The sequence below is a fragment of the Phoenix dactylifera genome, chromosome 1 (assembly GCF_051530095.1).
Source record: "Phoenix dactylifera cultivar Ajwa chromosome 1, Ajwa_hap1_PhDact_Kaust_v1.1, whole genome shotgun sequence".
Taxonomy (NCBI): domain Eukaryota; kingdom Viridiplantae; phylum Streptophyta; class Magnoliopsida; order Arecales; family Arecaceae; genus Phoenix; species Phoenix dactylifera.
In genome coordinates, this window is record NC_143190.1 from 15670192 (window position 1) to 15687012 (window position 16821).

Consider the following 16821-nt stretch of genomic DNA (forward strand, 5'->3'; position numbering starts at 1 on the left):
CTCTAATCCCCATTTTGATATTTTTTTTGATTATCATGCAGCTTGGGTTAGGCCTTAACCAATAATAGCTTGCCACATTTTTCTAGTTCTCTATTTTTGCTTCTCTTCTTGTTGTTATAATCTATTTTTCTTTATATTTTGTTACATGCACTCACACATACGCACGCACGTGCACCCACAAACACAAACACCCACAAGCACACCTGCACGTATGTGCATACGCGCACCCACGTATGCACACATACGCGCGCACAGACATAATTATTTTATTTTGCATGGTCAAAAAAATAGTTATTATGGTGTAAAGAATCTAAAGATCGAAATGGGCATGATTTTTTTCATATAAATAATAATCTTTAAAAAAATTACAGGTATTTGTCCTTTGAGTCCCAATTAGCGCAGTTAATAAAGTTTTTGAGAATTTGAGTTTTGAGTCTAGCCTTCATCTAGATTTTATTCAGGATTTCTCTGATCCTGAATTCTTTTTTTTAGCAAAAAATATCGTTTAAACCCTGCAAATTTTTGCAACTCCAAAACTTTTAAAAGTTTATTCCCTAATGCCGCTAGCCAACAAATAAATCGCGGGAAACCTTGATCAAAGAACGACACCCTCAATCTCTCTCCCACGCTCGTTTCCTCCTCATCCCAACATAGCCCTTCGCTCTGCCATCTTGAAGAGCCGCAGCGCATCTTGTCCCTGCCCGTCCACGAACAAAGCCATGATCATTGGCGCCATGACGGCTGGTTCGTTTGCGGCATTTCATCGAACATCTGGTTGGCGGTTTGATGTTTTAAAGAGAATCTATATTGATGTCAATAAGCTTGGCATTTAATCAAATAACCGAAGGAGAAATGGTGCCTTACCAGGAGAGATGGAACAAGTCGCCCGATATACGAAGCTAGAAGCATTTGTTGACCGTAAAATTCGACTTTTTGCTCCTTTGGAGCAAAAAAAAGAAAAGGACACAAAAAACTTCCGTTGCCGGGACTCGAACCCGGGTCTCTCGGGTGAGAGCCGAGTATCCTAACCAACTAGACTACAACGGAGACGGTGACAACTGACCAACCTATAACAAAAAATAAGTACTTTTGTTTTTTGAAAAATGCATTACAAGGATTTCCAATTATTTCTACTATTTCATAAATTCGTTTCAATTACAAGCTCCAGAACGGGCCCGAGCTCGGGCTCGATAATAATTACGAGCTGAAACTTGGGCATATACAAATCTCTTTTGGTTGAAAATTTTGTTGTCCCTGACACCATATTTCCACAAACAAGCTATTTTTCTCTTTGTGGTCAGATTTTTATAAATTATGATGCTGAAACAAGATTTTCTAGTGAGACTAACTCAAATATTAACATGAGATAACCATTATCAGTGCTATCCTGTTCTGAATGGTCAATAGGTCGTACATGTTTGAAAATAGATACTAGTAATTAAATATTCTCTCTCCAAGATATTAGCAATGGCTGAGTAAATTAGCCTGACATTGTTGGCAAAACTCAAATAACAACATTGTTGGCTGAGTAAACAGTCACCTGTAATTTCCAAGTGACAGTAGTCAAATGTCACCTGTAATTGCCCTCAGTTTTGGCACCCTAAAGCAGGTGATACAAACCCAAGAGGAGCACAATTAATGTTGCAACATATCAGAATGGTTGCTACCAAAAAATAGAAGCTAAACATTATACCTGCATTTGTCACAGGAATGCTGACCGAATGAAGCTGGGATCAAACATCAGCAAGAGAGTAGACACGACTAACCCTTCTGGTTGATATATTTCTCATGTTTCTCTACCTGTAAGTATCCAAAGGGAGAAGAGGGTGCACTACGAAAAAAGTGCCGTGGATTCAGAGCTCTAACTAGTAACTGGGGCAGCAAATACCAAATGACGAAAATACATTGACCATTTTGAAGATTGCATGTGCCATAGTAATGTTGGAAATAGATCCATAACACTTTCCCCATTAAAGGTGGAGATCTAACATGAGTACATGATAAAATATCGGTCATCCTCAACAAACTAAAAAACATCCCATGCAAATCAAGTTCTACAAAAGAGTTCAAGAAACACAATAAACATAATAAATCTCAAGTTCTCAAGTAGTCTTGTTTAGACCAGTCTCTGTGTTCCATTGCATAAACTCTCAATCAACCTATAAATTAAACAAAAAATCAGAAATTATAAATTGAAAAACTAACTACTAAAAGATATATTAAAAACTATAAATAATACTTATATTTGATGACCGCTCCAATCCAAGCTCTTGACGCAACCAATCTCCAGTACAAATCAAAGCTTGTATAGTCTTAGGCTTCAAAGAGCTACGATATTGATCAAGCACTCTACCTCCAGCACTAAATGCAGCCTCTAAAGCAACAGTAGTAATAAGAATGGATAGTATGTCCCGAGCCATCTTTGATAGATAGCGAAATTTTAGAGTGTTGCTTTCCACCAATTCAAAGCATCAAACTTGTCATAGTCTTCATCACTAGGCTTGTAAATATCTTCTTCTAGATATATGTCCAACTCAATTTTGTTTGAAGGAATAACATTCCTATGTTGTTGAGCCCACATATGAAGGCATGATTAGACCTTTTTTTTTCTTTTCAATTTGGAGGAGATAATACTAGGGATATTGCTAGCATCAACATCTATTTGTCCATCTGAAGATACATATTCCTTGTAGAGCATATCTAAAACTTCATGAACATCATCAATATGGCGTTGAAAAACATCCTCACCATAAATTTTTGGAAAACAAAATATAATGAGCTGCATTTTATAGCAAGGATCCAAAACTGCTCCAATTGCCATTAGCAAGTTACAGTCGCCCTAATACTTTTCAAATTTTTTATTTATTCTTCGAGTCATGCGCATCACAAAATCTCTAGTATCGAAGGACATATCATTTAATTTCTCCTTCACTCTCCAAATTTTATTAAGGAACAAATTTGAAGTTGGATATTGACGTCCCGAGAACACTTCTGTGACTTCATTAAAAACTTTCAAAAATTTTAAAACCTCTGTAGCTCGTATTCAGTCCTCCTCGGATGGTAACACTACACAAAAAAAGAAAACTTCCGACTCTTATTTGCCGACGCTTATTCCAAGTGTCGGCAAAAAATTTTCCCTGTCAACATTTGCCGACGCTTTTTAAAAGCGTCAGCTAATGACGACGCTTAAAAGCGTCGTCGAAGTTAATACGTAATTGACGACACTTTTAACGATACTTTTAAGCATCGTTAAAAGCGTCGTCGGATTCCAAAAAACCACCTCATTTTAGTTCCACATCGGCGGATCTGAAAAAAATAACTGTTTATATAGCCAAACCCAACCACTCCGCACGGATAGAATAAAGGTACCGATCGGGGAGGTTGTTTGTATTTCTGAATGGAGGAGAAGAGGCAGACAGCAAATGGTAATTTTCTTGGCAAATGGTAATTCGCGACGCTTTAAAGCGTCAGGAATTAGCGACTGTGGAGTGATTGATTATAACCCTATTTGATTTTGATGATCTCAAAGCATTTGAGTATATCTTATGTTGTACTAATGAATTCAATCTAGTGTTTCAGTCAAATACTTGTAAATTTATGGTTAAGTGTCTCTAGATTTGGTTCAATACATTTTGGATAAGTAAAGAACTCAATTTGAACCAAAGTCTGAGACTCGAGTCAACTCCAAGCGTATCAGAAGCACTGGCACGAGCTCGAGTCGACTCCTGTACATTACGAGTCGACTCCGACTGAGAACAGACAGACGGACAGAAAGAATCATCTCAGAACCTGTCAAAGAGTCGACTCCTGAAGAGCGCGAGTCGACTCCGATGCTTGCCGAGTCGACTCCAGAGTAGAACGAGTTGACTCCAGGGAGTAACAGACAGAAAGACAGAGAAGCTATTTTGGACCCTGAGAGCCGAGTCGACTCCTGAAGAACTCGAGTCAACTCCGATGGCTGGCAGGTCGACTCCTAAGGAAGCGAGAGCCGACTCCCAGAGGAAAACAAGGCAAAAGTCAGAGAGTAAATTTCGGACACTGTGAGCCGAGTCGACTCCCGCAAAGTCCGAGTCGACTCCAAGACAGTGCAACCCCAAAGACAGAAGACGGTATTTTCGTCTCTGAGAGGCGAGTCGACTCCAAGACAGTTCGAGTCGACTCCAAGGCAGCGCGACCCCAAAAGACAGAAGACTATTTTTCGAATACTGAGAGCCGAGTCGACTCCAAGACAGTTCGAGTCGACTCCGAGACGGCACAAGTCAACAGACAGAAGATCGAAATTTCTAGGTCTGAGCGCCGAGTCGACTCCCAGAATTTCCGAGTCGACTCGAGTGAGCAAACTTGAAAAATACATCTCAGGATTTCTTGGAACGAGTCGTCTCCAAAAATGCCAGGTCAGCTCCGGACATTGGGGAGTCGAATCCAGGTTGAGTCGAGTCGACTCCAAGTCGAGACAGCACTTTAATTCAAATCCGGAACAGTTGTCGAGCCGTCTCCAGAAAAGCACGAGTCGACTCCTGCAACAGGCGAGTCGACTCCAGATCGCACGAGTCGACTCCGATCCCAACGGAAACATTGTCAGGAGTTGCAGAATGTGCAGAACGGCTACAATATTGTGTCTAACGGCTAGTTTCCGTGGGGAATGGCTTAAATAGCCACAGAGAACTGTAGCAAGGTAGAGGAGTGACATTTCTTTCAAAGAAAACAAGAAATCTCTACCTACCAAAGGATTTCAAAGGGAATACACCGAAAAGAAGGAAGAGGGGCATTAAACTCCATCCAACCAACTCTTCCCAGCATTCAAGAAGTCTCCGTCAGTCATCAAGTCTTCGAGACATTCAAGAGGAGACCCCGAGTTCGAGAAGCCCTCCTCTACATCTTCATAAATTTGTTTGAGGGCTCTTAACTTCTCTATTATTTATATCGCTGAATATCTGCTTGTTAAGAAGCTTTATTTTTCTGTTTGTTTTTCAAACCATTTGTTCCTTACTTGATTCAATCAGGAATTGAATCAAGGGTGTAAAGGTTTGTTGGTAAGCCTAGGTTGAAACCAACGGTGTAAGGGTTTGATTGTGATCCCGGAAAAACAATCGGGTGGTTCTAGTCGGTGAGCCTGGAAAAACCGACCGAGTTCGTTGTGATCTCGTAAAACAATAAGTTAGGTTGTGAGCTTTTAAAACAACCGGCTGTAATCCGAGAGATTATAGTGAATTTCCAAGTGAGGCTTGGGGAGTAGACGTAGGAGCAAGGGTTAGCTCCGAACCACTATAAATTTCCTTGTGTTTGTGATTGCTTTATTGTCTCTTACTTTTCTTTCATTCACTGCATATAGCAACTAATTAATCCACTTGCAAAAGTTTTAATTAGTTACTCACAAAGCTTTTAAATTGCAATAATTATTTTAAAACCCAATTCACCTCCCCTCTTGGGTTGTCTATCTGGGCAACAAGTGGTATCAGAGCCGGAACTCTTTTACCAAAAGAGTAAAAGATCAAAATGACAACGTCATTTGGATCTTCTCATATTGAGGGCCAGTCCACCCATAGACCTCCATTCTTTAATGGATCCGACTACTCATATTGGAAGGCAAGGATGAGAATATTCATCCAAGCACAAGACTATGAGATGTAGACCACCATACTTAATGGACCATACGTCCCATCAATTTTTGTAGAGGGTGTAACTATACCCAAACTTGAAAAGGATTGGGATAACAATGATATAAAGAAGGCACAACTAAATGCCAAAGTAATGAATGTGCTTTATTGTGCTTTAGATAAAAATGAATTCAATAGAGTCTCTACTTGCAATTCTGCAAAAGAGATTTGGGATAGACTTGAAGTGACCCACGAGGGCACAAATCAAGTAAAAGAATCTAAAATAAATATATTAGTTCATAAGTATGAATTATTTAAGATGGATTCTAATGAAACAATCACTTGCATGTTTACTAGATTTACTGACATTGTCAATGGCCTAAAAAGCCTTGACAAAAATTATACTAACAGTGAACTTGTCAGGAAGATTCTTCGCTGTTTGCCAAGGTCTGGGAAGCCAAGGTAACGGCAATCCAAGAAGCCAAGGACTTAAACAAGCTGCCACTCGAGGAGCTTCTTGGATCCCTCATGACGCATGAACTAACAATGAAGCAACACAGTGAAGAAGAGTCCTCCCACAAGAAAAAGGTAATAGCCCTCAAATCTGTTTCTACTAACAAAGATTTATCTTGCAGCAGCAGCAGTGAAGAGGAAGACAATGAGGGAGATGATGATGAGGCTCTTCTCGTGCGTAAGTTCAGAAAATTCATCAACCGAAAGAAGTCCTTTCATCAAATGAGAGGCCCCTCAAGTTCCTATCACAAGGATAAAGGTAAGAAAAGGAAAAATGAGGGAATCGGATGTTACGAATGTAAGAAGCCGGGACACTTCAGAGCAGACTGTCCTTTGCTCAAGAAGGCCAGCAAGTACAAGAAAAAGAAGGTCCTCGTCTCCACCCTATCGGACTCCGATACATCATCATCATCGTCGGATGAGGAACAAGAAGAAAATGCCAACCTATGTTTTATGGCAAACGATAATGAGGTAACATCTGAAACACATTTAGACTTTACCTTCAATGAATTATATGATGCTTTTAATGAATTAATGGACGAATATAAGACAATAAACCTTAAGAACAAAGAATTGAAACTAACTAACCAATCTCTCTTCCGTAAGTACGATACATTAGTTAAGGATAAAGATGTTTTCACTAAAGAAAATTCAGAACTTAAGACAAGCAACCAACTGTTAATTCAAAAAACTAATACCTTAATTAAAGATAACGAAAAACTAACCAAGAAAATTTCTGAACTTAAAAAGGATAAACAAACTTATAGAGATAATTTCACAAAAGACTTAAATGCACTAAAAACAGAAAAACAAAAGTTGGCACTAGAACTTGAAAAGTACAAACCTTTTGTAGAAAAGTTTACATATAGCTCTGAAAAATTGAAAATGATACTTAATAGTCAACGAGCTGTGTTCAATAGAGCTGGTTTAGGATATAAACCAAAAAATAAGCAAAAGCTCCTTAGTAATTTCTTTGTAAAAGCAGGAAAAAGCAAAACTAAGAAAATAATCTGTTTTTGCTGTGGAACAATAGGACATAAAGCTAATGTATGTGATTATAGAAAAGGAAAAACTAAAAGAAAAATTAAAAAGGTTTGGGTTCCAAAAGGAACCAACATTACTAACCATGAAGGACCCAAGAAAACTTGGATACCTAAAATTGTATGATTTGCTTGTGTAGGAGTGTCTTGCAGCCAAGGTCGACAAAAACTGTTGGTACTTGGATAGTGGCTGCTCAAGACACATGACAGGTGACAAAGACCAATTCTTCACTCTTGAGCTTAAGAAGGGAGGTGCTGTGACATTTGGAGACAATAACCAAGGTCACATCATTGGTATAGGTAAAGTACAAATCACCCCTTCAACCTTTATTGATAATGTTCGATATGTTGATGGTCTTAAGCATAACCTACTTAGCATTAGTCAGTTGTGTGATAGAGGTTTTGATGTTTTGTTCAAACCATCTTTATGCATCATAACCAACTCAATTGACAACAGTTTAGTTTTTAAAGGAATAAGACGTGGCAATGTATATGTAGTAGACCTTGAGGATCTTGCCAAACATAACCCCTGTTTAGTTGTTAATGAAACTAAGGATAATGATGCAAGTTGGTTATGGCATCGTAAGTTAGGTCATGCAAGTATGGATACAATATCAAAACTAGTGAAAAGAGATTCCGTGATAGGTTTGCCAAAACTAAAATTTGAGAAAAATAAAATCTGTGAAGCTTGTCAATATGGCAAACAATCAAGGATCTCCTTTAAATCCATAAATTGTGTCTCTACCTCTAGACCTCTAGAACTACTACACATGGATCTATTTGGACCAACTAGAACCACAAGTCTAGGTGGAAACAAATATGGTCTTGTTATTGTAGATGATTTTTCTATATATACTTGGGTCATGTTTTTAGCTCATAAAGATCAAGCATTTTCAGTATTTAAGAAATTTCATAAGGAAGTAACTAATGCTAGAGATGTTTCAGTCATAGCTATTAGAAGTGACCATGGAACGGAATTTGAAAATCATCTATTTGATGAATTTTGTGGTAAAAAGGGGATAACTCATAATTTTTCTGCACCTAGGACACCACAACAAAATAGAGTTGTGGAAAGAAAGAATAGAACCTTAGAGGAAATGGCTAGGACCATGTTATGTGAAAGTAACCTTCCTAAGTATTTTTGGGGAGAAGCTATTAATACCTCATGTCACATATTAAATAGAGTTTTATTGAGACCTATTATAAAGAAAACACCTTATGAACTTTGGAAAAATAAAAAGCCCAAAGTAAACTATTTTTATATTTTTGGATGTAGGTGTTTCGTTCATAATAATGGGAAGGATAACCTAAGTAAATTTGATTCTAAATCTGATGAGGGTATATTTTTGGAGTATTCTACAACAAGTAAAGCCTATAGAGTTTTTAATAGAAGAACCCTTGTTATTGAAGAGTCTATACATGTTGTTTTTGATGATACTAGTGATATCTCTTCTAGCAAGAGAGTTGATCTTGATGATGATGCTGAAATTCTTGAAGAAAAGATTGATGAGATGACATTACAAGAAAATGAACAAAAACTAATTGGAAATGCATCATCAAGCCAAGAGGCAATTGTGGATCATGGGCTGACTAAGGCTTGGAGGTATGCTCATGGGCATCCTAAGAAATTAATTTTAGATGATCCATCTCAACCTGTTAGGACTAGAGCATCTCTTAGAAACTTGAATAATCATTTAGCTTTTGTCTCACATTTTGAACCTAAACACATAGAAGAAGCTGAAAATGATGTAAATTAGATAAATGCAATGCACGAAGAACTAAACCAATTTACTAGAAACAAGGTATGGAACCTTGTTGAACGACCCTCTGAATATTCAATAATAGGTACCAAATGGATATATAAAAATAAACTTGATGAAAATGGAATTGTAATTAGGAACAAGGCTAGACTAGTAGCAAAGGGCTATAATCAAGAAAAAGGTATAGACTTTGATGAAACCTTTGCTCCTGTAGCTAGATTTGAGGCAATTAGATTGTTACTAGCATTTGCATACTCTAAAGATTTCAAATTATTTCAAATGGATGTAAAAAGTGCATTTTTAAATGGGTACATCAATGAGGAGGTGTATGTAGAATAACCTCCTGATTTTGAAAATCATCAATACCCCAATCATGTATATAAATTAAACAAAGCACTTCATGGTTTGAAACAAGCACCTAGAGCATGGTATGAAAGACTTAGCAAATTTCTACTAGATCATGAGTTCTCTAGGGAAAATGTAGATACAACACTGTTTTTAAAGAAGAAAAACAAAGAAATGTTAGTAGTGCAGATTTATGTTGATGATATTATTTTCGGTGCTACTAACAATCGCCTCTGCGAAGAATTTGCTGACTTGATGCAGAGTGAATTTGAAATGAGCATGATGGGAGAGCTGAACTATTTCCTCGGGCTCCAAATCAAACAATCTGAAGAAGGGATCTTCATCAATCAAGCTAAATACATCAAGGAGATGCTTAAGAAGTTTGATATGGAAGGAAACAAGTCAATCAGTACACCCATGAGCTCATCATGCAAACTAGACCAAGATGAATCAGGTAAATCAGTAGATCAAAGGATGTATAGAGGTATGATAGGATCTTTATTATATCTCACTGCAAGTAGACCTGATATCATATTTAGTGTATGCATGTGTGCTAGATATCAATCTAATCCTAAGGAATCACATTTAATTGCAGTTAAGAGAATCTTTAAATACCTAATATGAATAAAAAATATAGGTTTATGGTATTCTAAAGAATCTAGCCTGAACTTAATAGGGTATACAGATTCAGATTTTGCTGGTTGTAAACTTGATAGAAAAAGCACCAGCAGGTCATGTCAATTCTTAGGAGAAAATCTAATCTCATGGTTTAGCAAGAAACAAAACTCGGTTGCATTATCTACTGCTGAAGCCGAATATGTTGCTGCCGGGAGTTGTTGTGCTCAAATCATGTGGATCAAACAATAACTTGAAGATTATGGAATTAAACAAGATAAAATTTTCGTTAATTGTGACAATACTAGTGCTATTAACTTAACTAAGAATCCGATTCAGCACTCAAGAACCAAATATATTGAAATAAGACATCACTTCATAAGAGATCATGTACTGAATGGTGATGTTACACTTCAATTTATTTGTACTGATGATCAACTAGCTGACATCTTCACAAAATCCTTGTGTGAAGAGCGATTTTGTGTGCTTAGGAGAGGATTAGGAGTGATTGATCCATCCTAGTGATGTTCTCTTCTAGTTCATTGATTTTGATGATTAGCTTGTGTTAAATATAGAGTTTCTCATCTATGATTATCAAATCAAATCATAAACTTAGTGATTATCCCTTGTTTGGCACAAAAATAACATGATTTTTAGGTGCGTGCCAGATTACGAGTCGACTCGGATACATTTTAGAGTCGGCTCATGAGGGGGAGTCGACTCGCACATAGATAGGAGTCGACTCGAGGTCGATGGCATCATAGGGGGAGTCGACTCGCGCATATTTTAGAGTCGACTCGAGGTCGAGTCGACTTGCAACTTACTGGAGTCGACTCACGGTCGGGAATCCGATGTTTTAACCCTAATCGAAGCGTTTAATCGACACTTCTATTCACCGCCTCCACTGTTCAAAAACCCTAGAGTCGTCTCCGACCTCCATTAGGGCATTTCATCGAGTTTCCCCACGATTCCTCGTGTTTTTCCCCCCTCCTTCGGTCTAGGATGCCTCGGAAAGTTGTTGTCCCGAGCCAGAAGAGGCCCCAATCCGCGAGCGGCGCCGAGCGACGGTCCAAGGCTCGGAATGAACCCGTGAGGCCACAACCTCTGGTTCCTTCCCCGCCGAGGCCGGTTCCCTCGCGTCCGTGCGCCGGGAAGGCGGTCTCCACCGGGAGGTATGTCAACTTTGACTTTCTCTTCCGGGAGGGCTTTACAATAGGGCATAGGTTAAGGGCCCAAGGGTTAGAGATGTTTTGCTCCCTAGATCTCCCTACTTACCCGGGGCTAGTTAGGGAGTTTTACGGGACAGTAGCTAGGGGTCATGGTGGGATACAGGGAACCGTAGCAGGTGTCCCTTTATTTATTTCGGAGGATTTCATTGCACAAATCCTTCATCTTCCCCAAGTAGGGGTGTTTCCCTCTCACCCAGCCGATAGGACTGAGGCCCTTACGACCATACTAGGGAGTCCACCCAGTCCCCCCTAGATGAGGTGTCTGCAAGTCAGCTATCAGTTGAAATGCGGCTCCTCTTAAGTATTATATCTAGGACCCTCTTCCCTAAGACAGGCCGTTTTGACTTTGTATCTGAGAGGGACCTAGCCCTAATGTACTACATTCTTCAAGATATCCCAATCAACTTTCCTAAGCTCATCTATAAATACCTATGTGAGCCTCTAGACAAACCAAGGCTTACTCTTTCCTATGGGATGCTGTACACATTGATCTTCAGGGAGTTAGAGGTCCCCATTCCTGAGGGGGAACCCTCTCGCGCACTGCGATACGCAGATCGCATGGGTGAGGGAACTCTTCACAGGATGGCATTTGATAAGGTTGAGGGAGTCTGGGTCCGGAAACCATCCTCTTCCACACCTACTGACCCTACTACTCGTCACTCCCCCAGCCTTGATCATGACTCCAATTTTCCTACCTATCCCTCCACTTCAGCACCATCCACTTCAGCCGGACCCTCCACTGCACCACCTTCTCATCCACAGGAGGTCCGGATCTCTCCTGAGCAGCTCCGAGAGTTGCGGCAGGAGATCGTGAGGGATCTTCGGGACGACCTACTGCGGGAGCTCCGAGGTCCAGCGGCTGCTCCCTCCACTGCCCTGGTTCCTTCATTGGCAGCCGTGACCGAGATGACGGCTCATCTGAGGGAAGAGATTTACAATGTCAGAAGCCTTACACAAGCCCAATTTTCAAATATGAGCGATGTCACGAGTAACACAAGAAAGATGCAAGATGACATCCGACAGGACCTAGGCAGCCAGAGTCAGGGGGCCGAGCGTCTAGCCAATGTACTAATCTCCAAGTTGGATACCCTTCAGGAGAATCTGACTGAGCTCACCTCGATCCAGAGTAGGGCCACCTCGGAGATCATAAGGCAACTAGGAAACATTACAGACGGGATCAGTCTAATTATGCAACAATCTAGACTGAGCAAGGGAGCCATATCCTCCACAAAGAAATCCTAGTGTAGCTTGTTTTCTCTTTTTGATATTTACTTACTGCTTTACTTTGTGTTGTATCTACAAGTGTACTTAAATATACATCAATACAATGAGTAGACATTTCTCTTCCAAATTGTTGCAAATTTGATCTCTAATTGCTTTTGTGATGTGCTTTCTTCCTTTTTGCTATGATGACAAAAAGGGGGAGAAAATATATTGAATAGACATGTAAAGGAAATCAATAAAAAGAACCTTTTAAAACACAACATAATTTGTTCTAAGTGGATTCGATACCTCGAGGCTCATTATCTCTCTGTTGGGGCTCCTAAAGGAGTAATCTCCAGAATCTATTCAAGGGATATTCGGAGATTAGTCAAATCATACTCAAGAACAAATTGGCAGATTTTTCCTCTAAAAATAAAAATTCAAGTTCAAAAGCTTCAATACACTAAAAGAAAATTCCGAGAATCTAAACAAAGTTGAATGCATGTGTTGAGGGGGAGAATCTGAAATTTTAAGAAAGCAAACTCATTAAATATATATAAGCCAAACAATTGACTGCATGACATGAAGGCTTATATAATTCCAAATGAAAGGGGGAGCTTTAACTTCAAAATTTATTATTTCACACCTTTCAGTTTTGGATAAATTAAATAACTAGACACTTGAATTCATTTTAAAATTTTATTATAAATCTCCTTGTTTGTTGAGCAATTCACTTTACATATACTCAATGTTTTGTCATCATCAAAAAGGGGGAGATTGTGGAGTGATTGATTATAACCCTATTTGATTTTGATGAGCTCAAAGCATTTAAGTATATCTTATGTTGTACTAATGAATTCAATCTAGTGTTTCAGTCAAATACTTGTAAATTTATGGTTAAGTGTCTCTAGATTTGGTTCAATACATTTTGGATAAGTAAAGAACTCAATTTGAACCAAAGTCTGAGACTCGAGTCAACTCCAAGCGTATCAGAAGCACTGGCACGAGCTCGAGTCGACTCCTGTACATTACGAGTCGACTCCGACTGAGAACAGACAGACGGACAGAAAGAATCATCTCAGAACCTGTCAACGAGTCGACTCCTGAAGAGCGCGAGTCGACTCCGATGCTTGCCGAGTCGACTCCAGAGTAGAACGAGTCGACTCCAAGGAGTAACAGACAGAAAGACAGAGAAGCTATTTTGGACCCTGAGAGCCGAGTCGACTCCTGAAGAACTCGAGTCGACTCCGATGGTTGGCAGGTCGACTCCTAAGGAAGCGAGAGTCGACTCCCAGAGGAAAATAAGGCAAAAGTCAGAGAGCAAATTTCGGACACTGTGAGCCGAGTCGACTCCCGCAAAGTCCGAGTCGACTCCAAGACAGCGCAACCCCAAAGACAGAAGACGGTATTTTCGTCTCTGAGAGGCGAGTCGACTCCAAGACAGTTCGAGTCGACTCCAAGGCAGCGCGACCCCAAAAGACAGAAGACTGTTTTTCGAATACTGAGAGCCGAGTCGACTCCGAGACAGTTCGAGTCGACTCCGAGACGGCACAAGTCAACAGACAGAAGATCGGGATTTCTGGGTCTGAGCGTCGAGTCGACTCGGGGAGTCGACTCGAGTGAGCAAACTTGAAAAATACATCTCAGGATTTCTTGGAACGAGTCGTCTCCAAAAATGCCAGGTCAGCTCCGGACATTGGGGAGTCGACTCTAGGTTGAGTCGAGTCGACTCCAAGTCGAGACAGCACTTTAATTCAAATCCGGAACAGTTGCCGAGCCGTCTCCAGAAAAGCACGAGTCGACTCCTGCAACAAGCGAGTCGACTCCAGATCGCACGAGTCGACTCCGATCCCAACGGAAACATTGTCAGGAGATGCAGAATGTGCAGAACGGCTATAATATTGTGTCTAACGGCTAGTTTCCGTGGGGAATGGCTTAAATAGCCACAGAGAACTGTAGCAAGGTAGAGGAGTGACATTTCTTTCAAAGAAAACAAGAAATCTCTACCTACCAAAGGATTTCAAAGGGAATACACCGAAAAGAAGGAAGAGGGGCATTAAACTCCATCCAACCAACTCTTCCCAGCATTCAAGAAGTCTCCGTCAGTCATCAAGTCTTCGAGACATTCAAGAGGAGACCCCGAGTTCGAGAAGCCCTCCTCTACATCTTCATAAATTTGTTTGAGGGCTCTTAACTTCTCTATTATTTATATCGCTGAATATCTGCTTGTTAAGAAGCTTTATTTTTCTGTTTGTTTTTCAAACCATTTGTTCCTTACTTGATTCAATCAGGGGATTGAATCAAGGGTGTAAAGGTTTGTTGGTAAGCCTAGGTTGAAACCAACGGTGTAAGGGTTTGATTGTGATCCCGGAAAAACAATCGGGTGGTTCTAGTCGGTGAGCCTAGGAAAACCGACCGAGTTCGTTGTGATCTCATAAAACAACAAGTTAGGTTGTGAGCTTCTAAAACAACCGGCTGTAATCCGAGGGATTATAGTGAATTCCCAAGTGAGGCTTGGGGAGTGGACGTAGGAGCAAGGGTTAGCTCGGAACCACTATAAATTTCCTTGTGTTTGTGATTGCTTTATTGTCTCTTACTTTCCTTTCATTCACTGCATATAGCAACTAATTAATCCACTTGCAAAAGTTTTAATTAGTTACTCACAAAACTTTTAAATTGCAATAATTATTTTAAAACCCAATTCACCCCCCCCCCCTCTTGGGTTGTCTATCTGGGCAACAGCGACGCTTTTAAAAGCGTCGGAAAATGTTTTTTCCACTGTAGCATATGCGACGCTTTACTGACGCTTTGAAAAACGTCGGGATGGTTTCTACCGACACTTAAAAGCGTCGCTAATAGCCAAAAAAAGCGTCGCTAATGTCCAAGTTTCTTGTAGTGACCATTTATAGTTGGAGTCTCTTTCCTTGTACATTGGAAACACCGGTTTGAACTCCAATGCTGACTCTAGCATTTCATATATTGAGTTCCATCGAGTAGGCACATCAAGTTGAAAAATTTTAGAGGTTGACAACTTCAACTGTTTAACAATTTCGTAAACTTATGAAGTCGTGAAGGAGACATCTTCGGATATTTCACACTTTCGCGGATATTCTCAATTATATCCCGTATTTCTGCTAAACCATCTTGTACCATTAGGTTCAAAACATGTGCACAAAAGTGAACATGAAATATTTTTCCATTGAAGTAAAGCTTTCCTTTGATTGCAAAATTATCCCTCAAGACTTTGACTGCTGTGTCATTCGAAGATGCATTGTCTAACGTAATAGTGGAAACCTTATCTTCAATCCTCCATTTAGTTAGATACTGAAGAATATAATCAGCAATAGCAATTCCCGTGTGGGGAGGTGCCAAGCTACAAAAGTTTAAAATTCTCTTTTGCAACTTCCATTCAGAATCTAAGAAATGTCCGGTGAGGCAAATATACCCTATTGTTTGATTTGAGGTCCATAGATCAGTTATTAAGCTAATTTTATCAACATTTCTTAACATTGACCTCAACTTTTGCTTCTCAATTGCAAACATTTTCATGCAGTCACTCCTCAAAGTAACCCGCTTTATTAGCTCAAATTTTGGGTTAAGAGCTTTACATAATAAAACAAAGAACTGATGTTCCACCATCCTAAAAAGATACTCATGCACTATAAACATCTTTGCAAGAATCTCTCTTATCTTGTCTTTATCATAATTGTAAGTTGCTAGCATTGCATGACCTTGAGTAACATTAAATGACAATAAGCTTTGTTTTAACTCTTTGTCTTCGCTAGACTTAGAAAGTTTTCGAGGCATGCAAGCTTTTAAATGTCTTTTGAGATGAGTTGTGGCACCCCCTTCTTCCATGCCAATTTAGCACTACGATAATTGCATTTTGCCTTTGTGTTACCATCTACTATTACGATATCAAATTCAGTCCACACCTTAGATCTCTTCCTCCTGTTTGGGTCATCCCAAGATTGTTCTGTACCCATTTCTTTCATTTCATCCATTGCATCATCTTAATCAATAATATTTTCCAATTCAACAAGTTCGTTTGCACTATAAGCAGTAGAGGCATGTTGATCGAATTCACGTTGGCTATCTAACATTTCTTGAAAAATATAAACAACCAGTCAAATTGCATATTTAGTACACAAGCATCCCATACTGCCATACAAAGCCTATTCAAGGCCAAAACAAAACCAATCAAATTTGGACACCAATTCATTTAAACACTTGAAAGCATAACATTCAGCCCTCCTCCGGCCTCCCAAGTCCCAAACACGTTTTCATAAAGAAATAATAATAACAATAATAATAAAAATAGATGATGGGCGGTAGTCGGTAGAAGAGCTGAGGAGTGATGGACGGTGAGGAAAGAAGAGGAAACTCACCAGCAAGTCGGGGTTGGCCGGTCGGGGGTCGGCACCGCAGCAACTCAGCAAGTCGGGGTCGGGGGTCGGGGAAGATCCGGGAGGAGCAAGTCGAGGGGTCGAGTCGTCGAGGTCCAGATGATGGAAGGGGT

At 39.8% G+C, this 16821-nt stretch overlaps 1 protein-coding gene and 1 non-coding gene across 2 annotated transcripts; both read right to left on the minus strand.

Annotated features, from left to right (window-relative positions):
- Positions 1-974: 974 nt before the first annotated feature.
- On the minus strand, positions 975-1047 carry TRNAE-CUC (transfer RNA glutamic acid (anticodon CUC)). Its single transcript has one exon. It is a non-coding gene; the product is annotated as a tRNA-Glu (tRNA).
- Positions 1048-2134: 1087 nt separating this feature from the next.
- LOC149768510 (zinc finger BED domain-containing protein RICESLEEPER 2-like) lies at positions 2135-16512 on the minus strand. The gene is made up of 2 exons (XM_089929386.1): positions 15349-16512; positions 2135-2451 (listed from the first exon to the last, which is right to left on the minus strand). The coding sequence occupies exons 1-2, from the start codon at positions 16158-16160 to the stop codon at positions 2220-2222; spliced, it is 1044 nt and encodes a 347-aa protein (XP_089785512.1). The 5' UTR covers positions 16161-16512; the 3' UTR covers positions 2135-2219.
- Between the last annotated feature and the right edge of the window lie 309 nt (positions 16513-16821).

Bases quoted from the DNA above. Each gene is read 5' to 3' on its own strand.
- LOC149768510 (XM_089929386.1), bottom strand. From the start codon at position 16,160: ATGGAAGAAGGGGGTGCCACAACTCATCTCAAAAGACATTTAAAAGCT. The intron at 2,452-15,348 runs GTTAAACAGTTG...ATTGGTGGAAAG, and splicing joins CTTCATAAGTTTACGAAATT to CAACACTCTAAAATTTCGCT.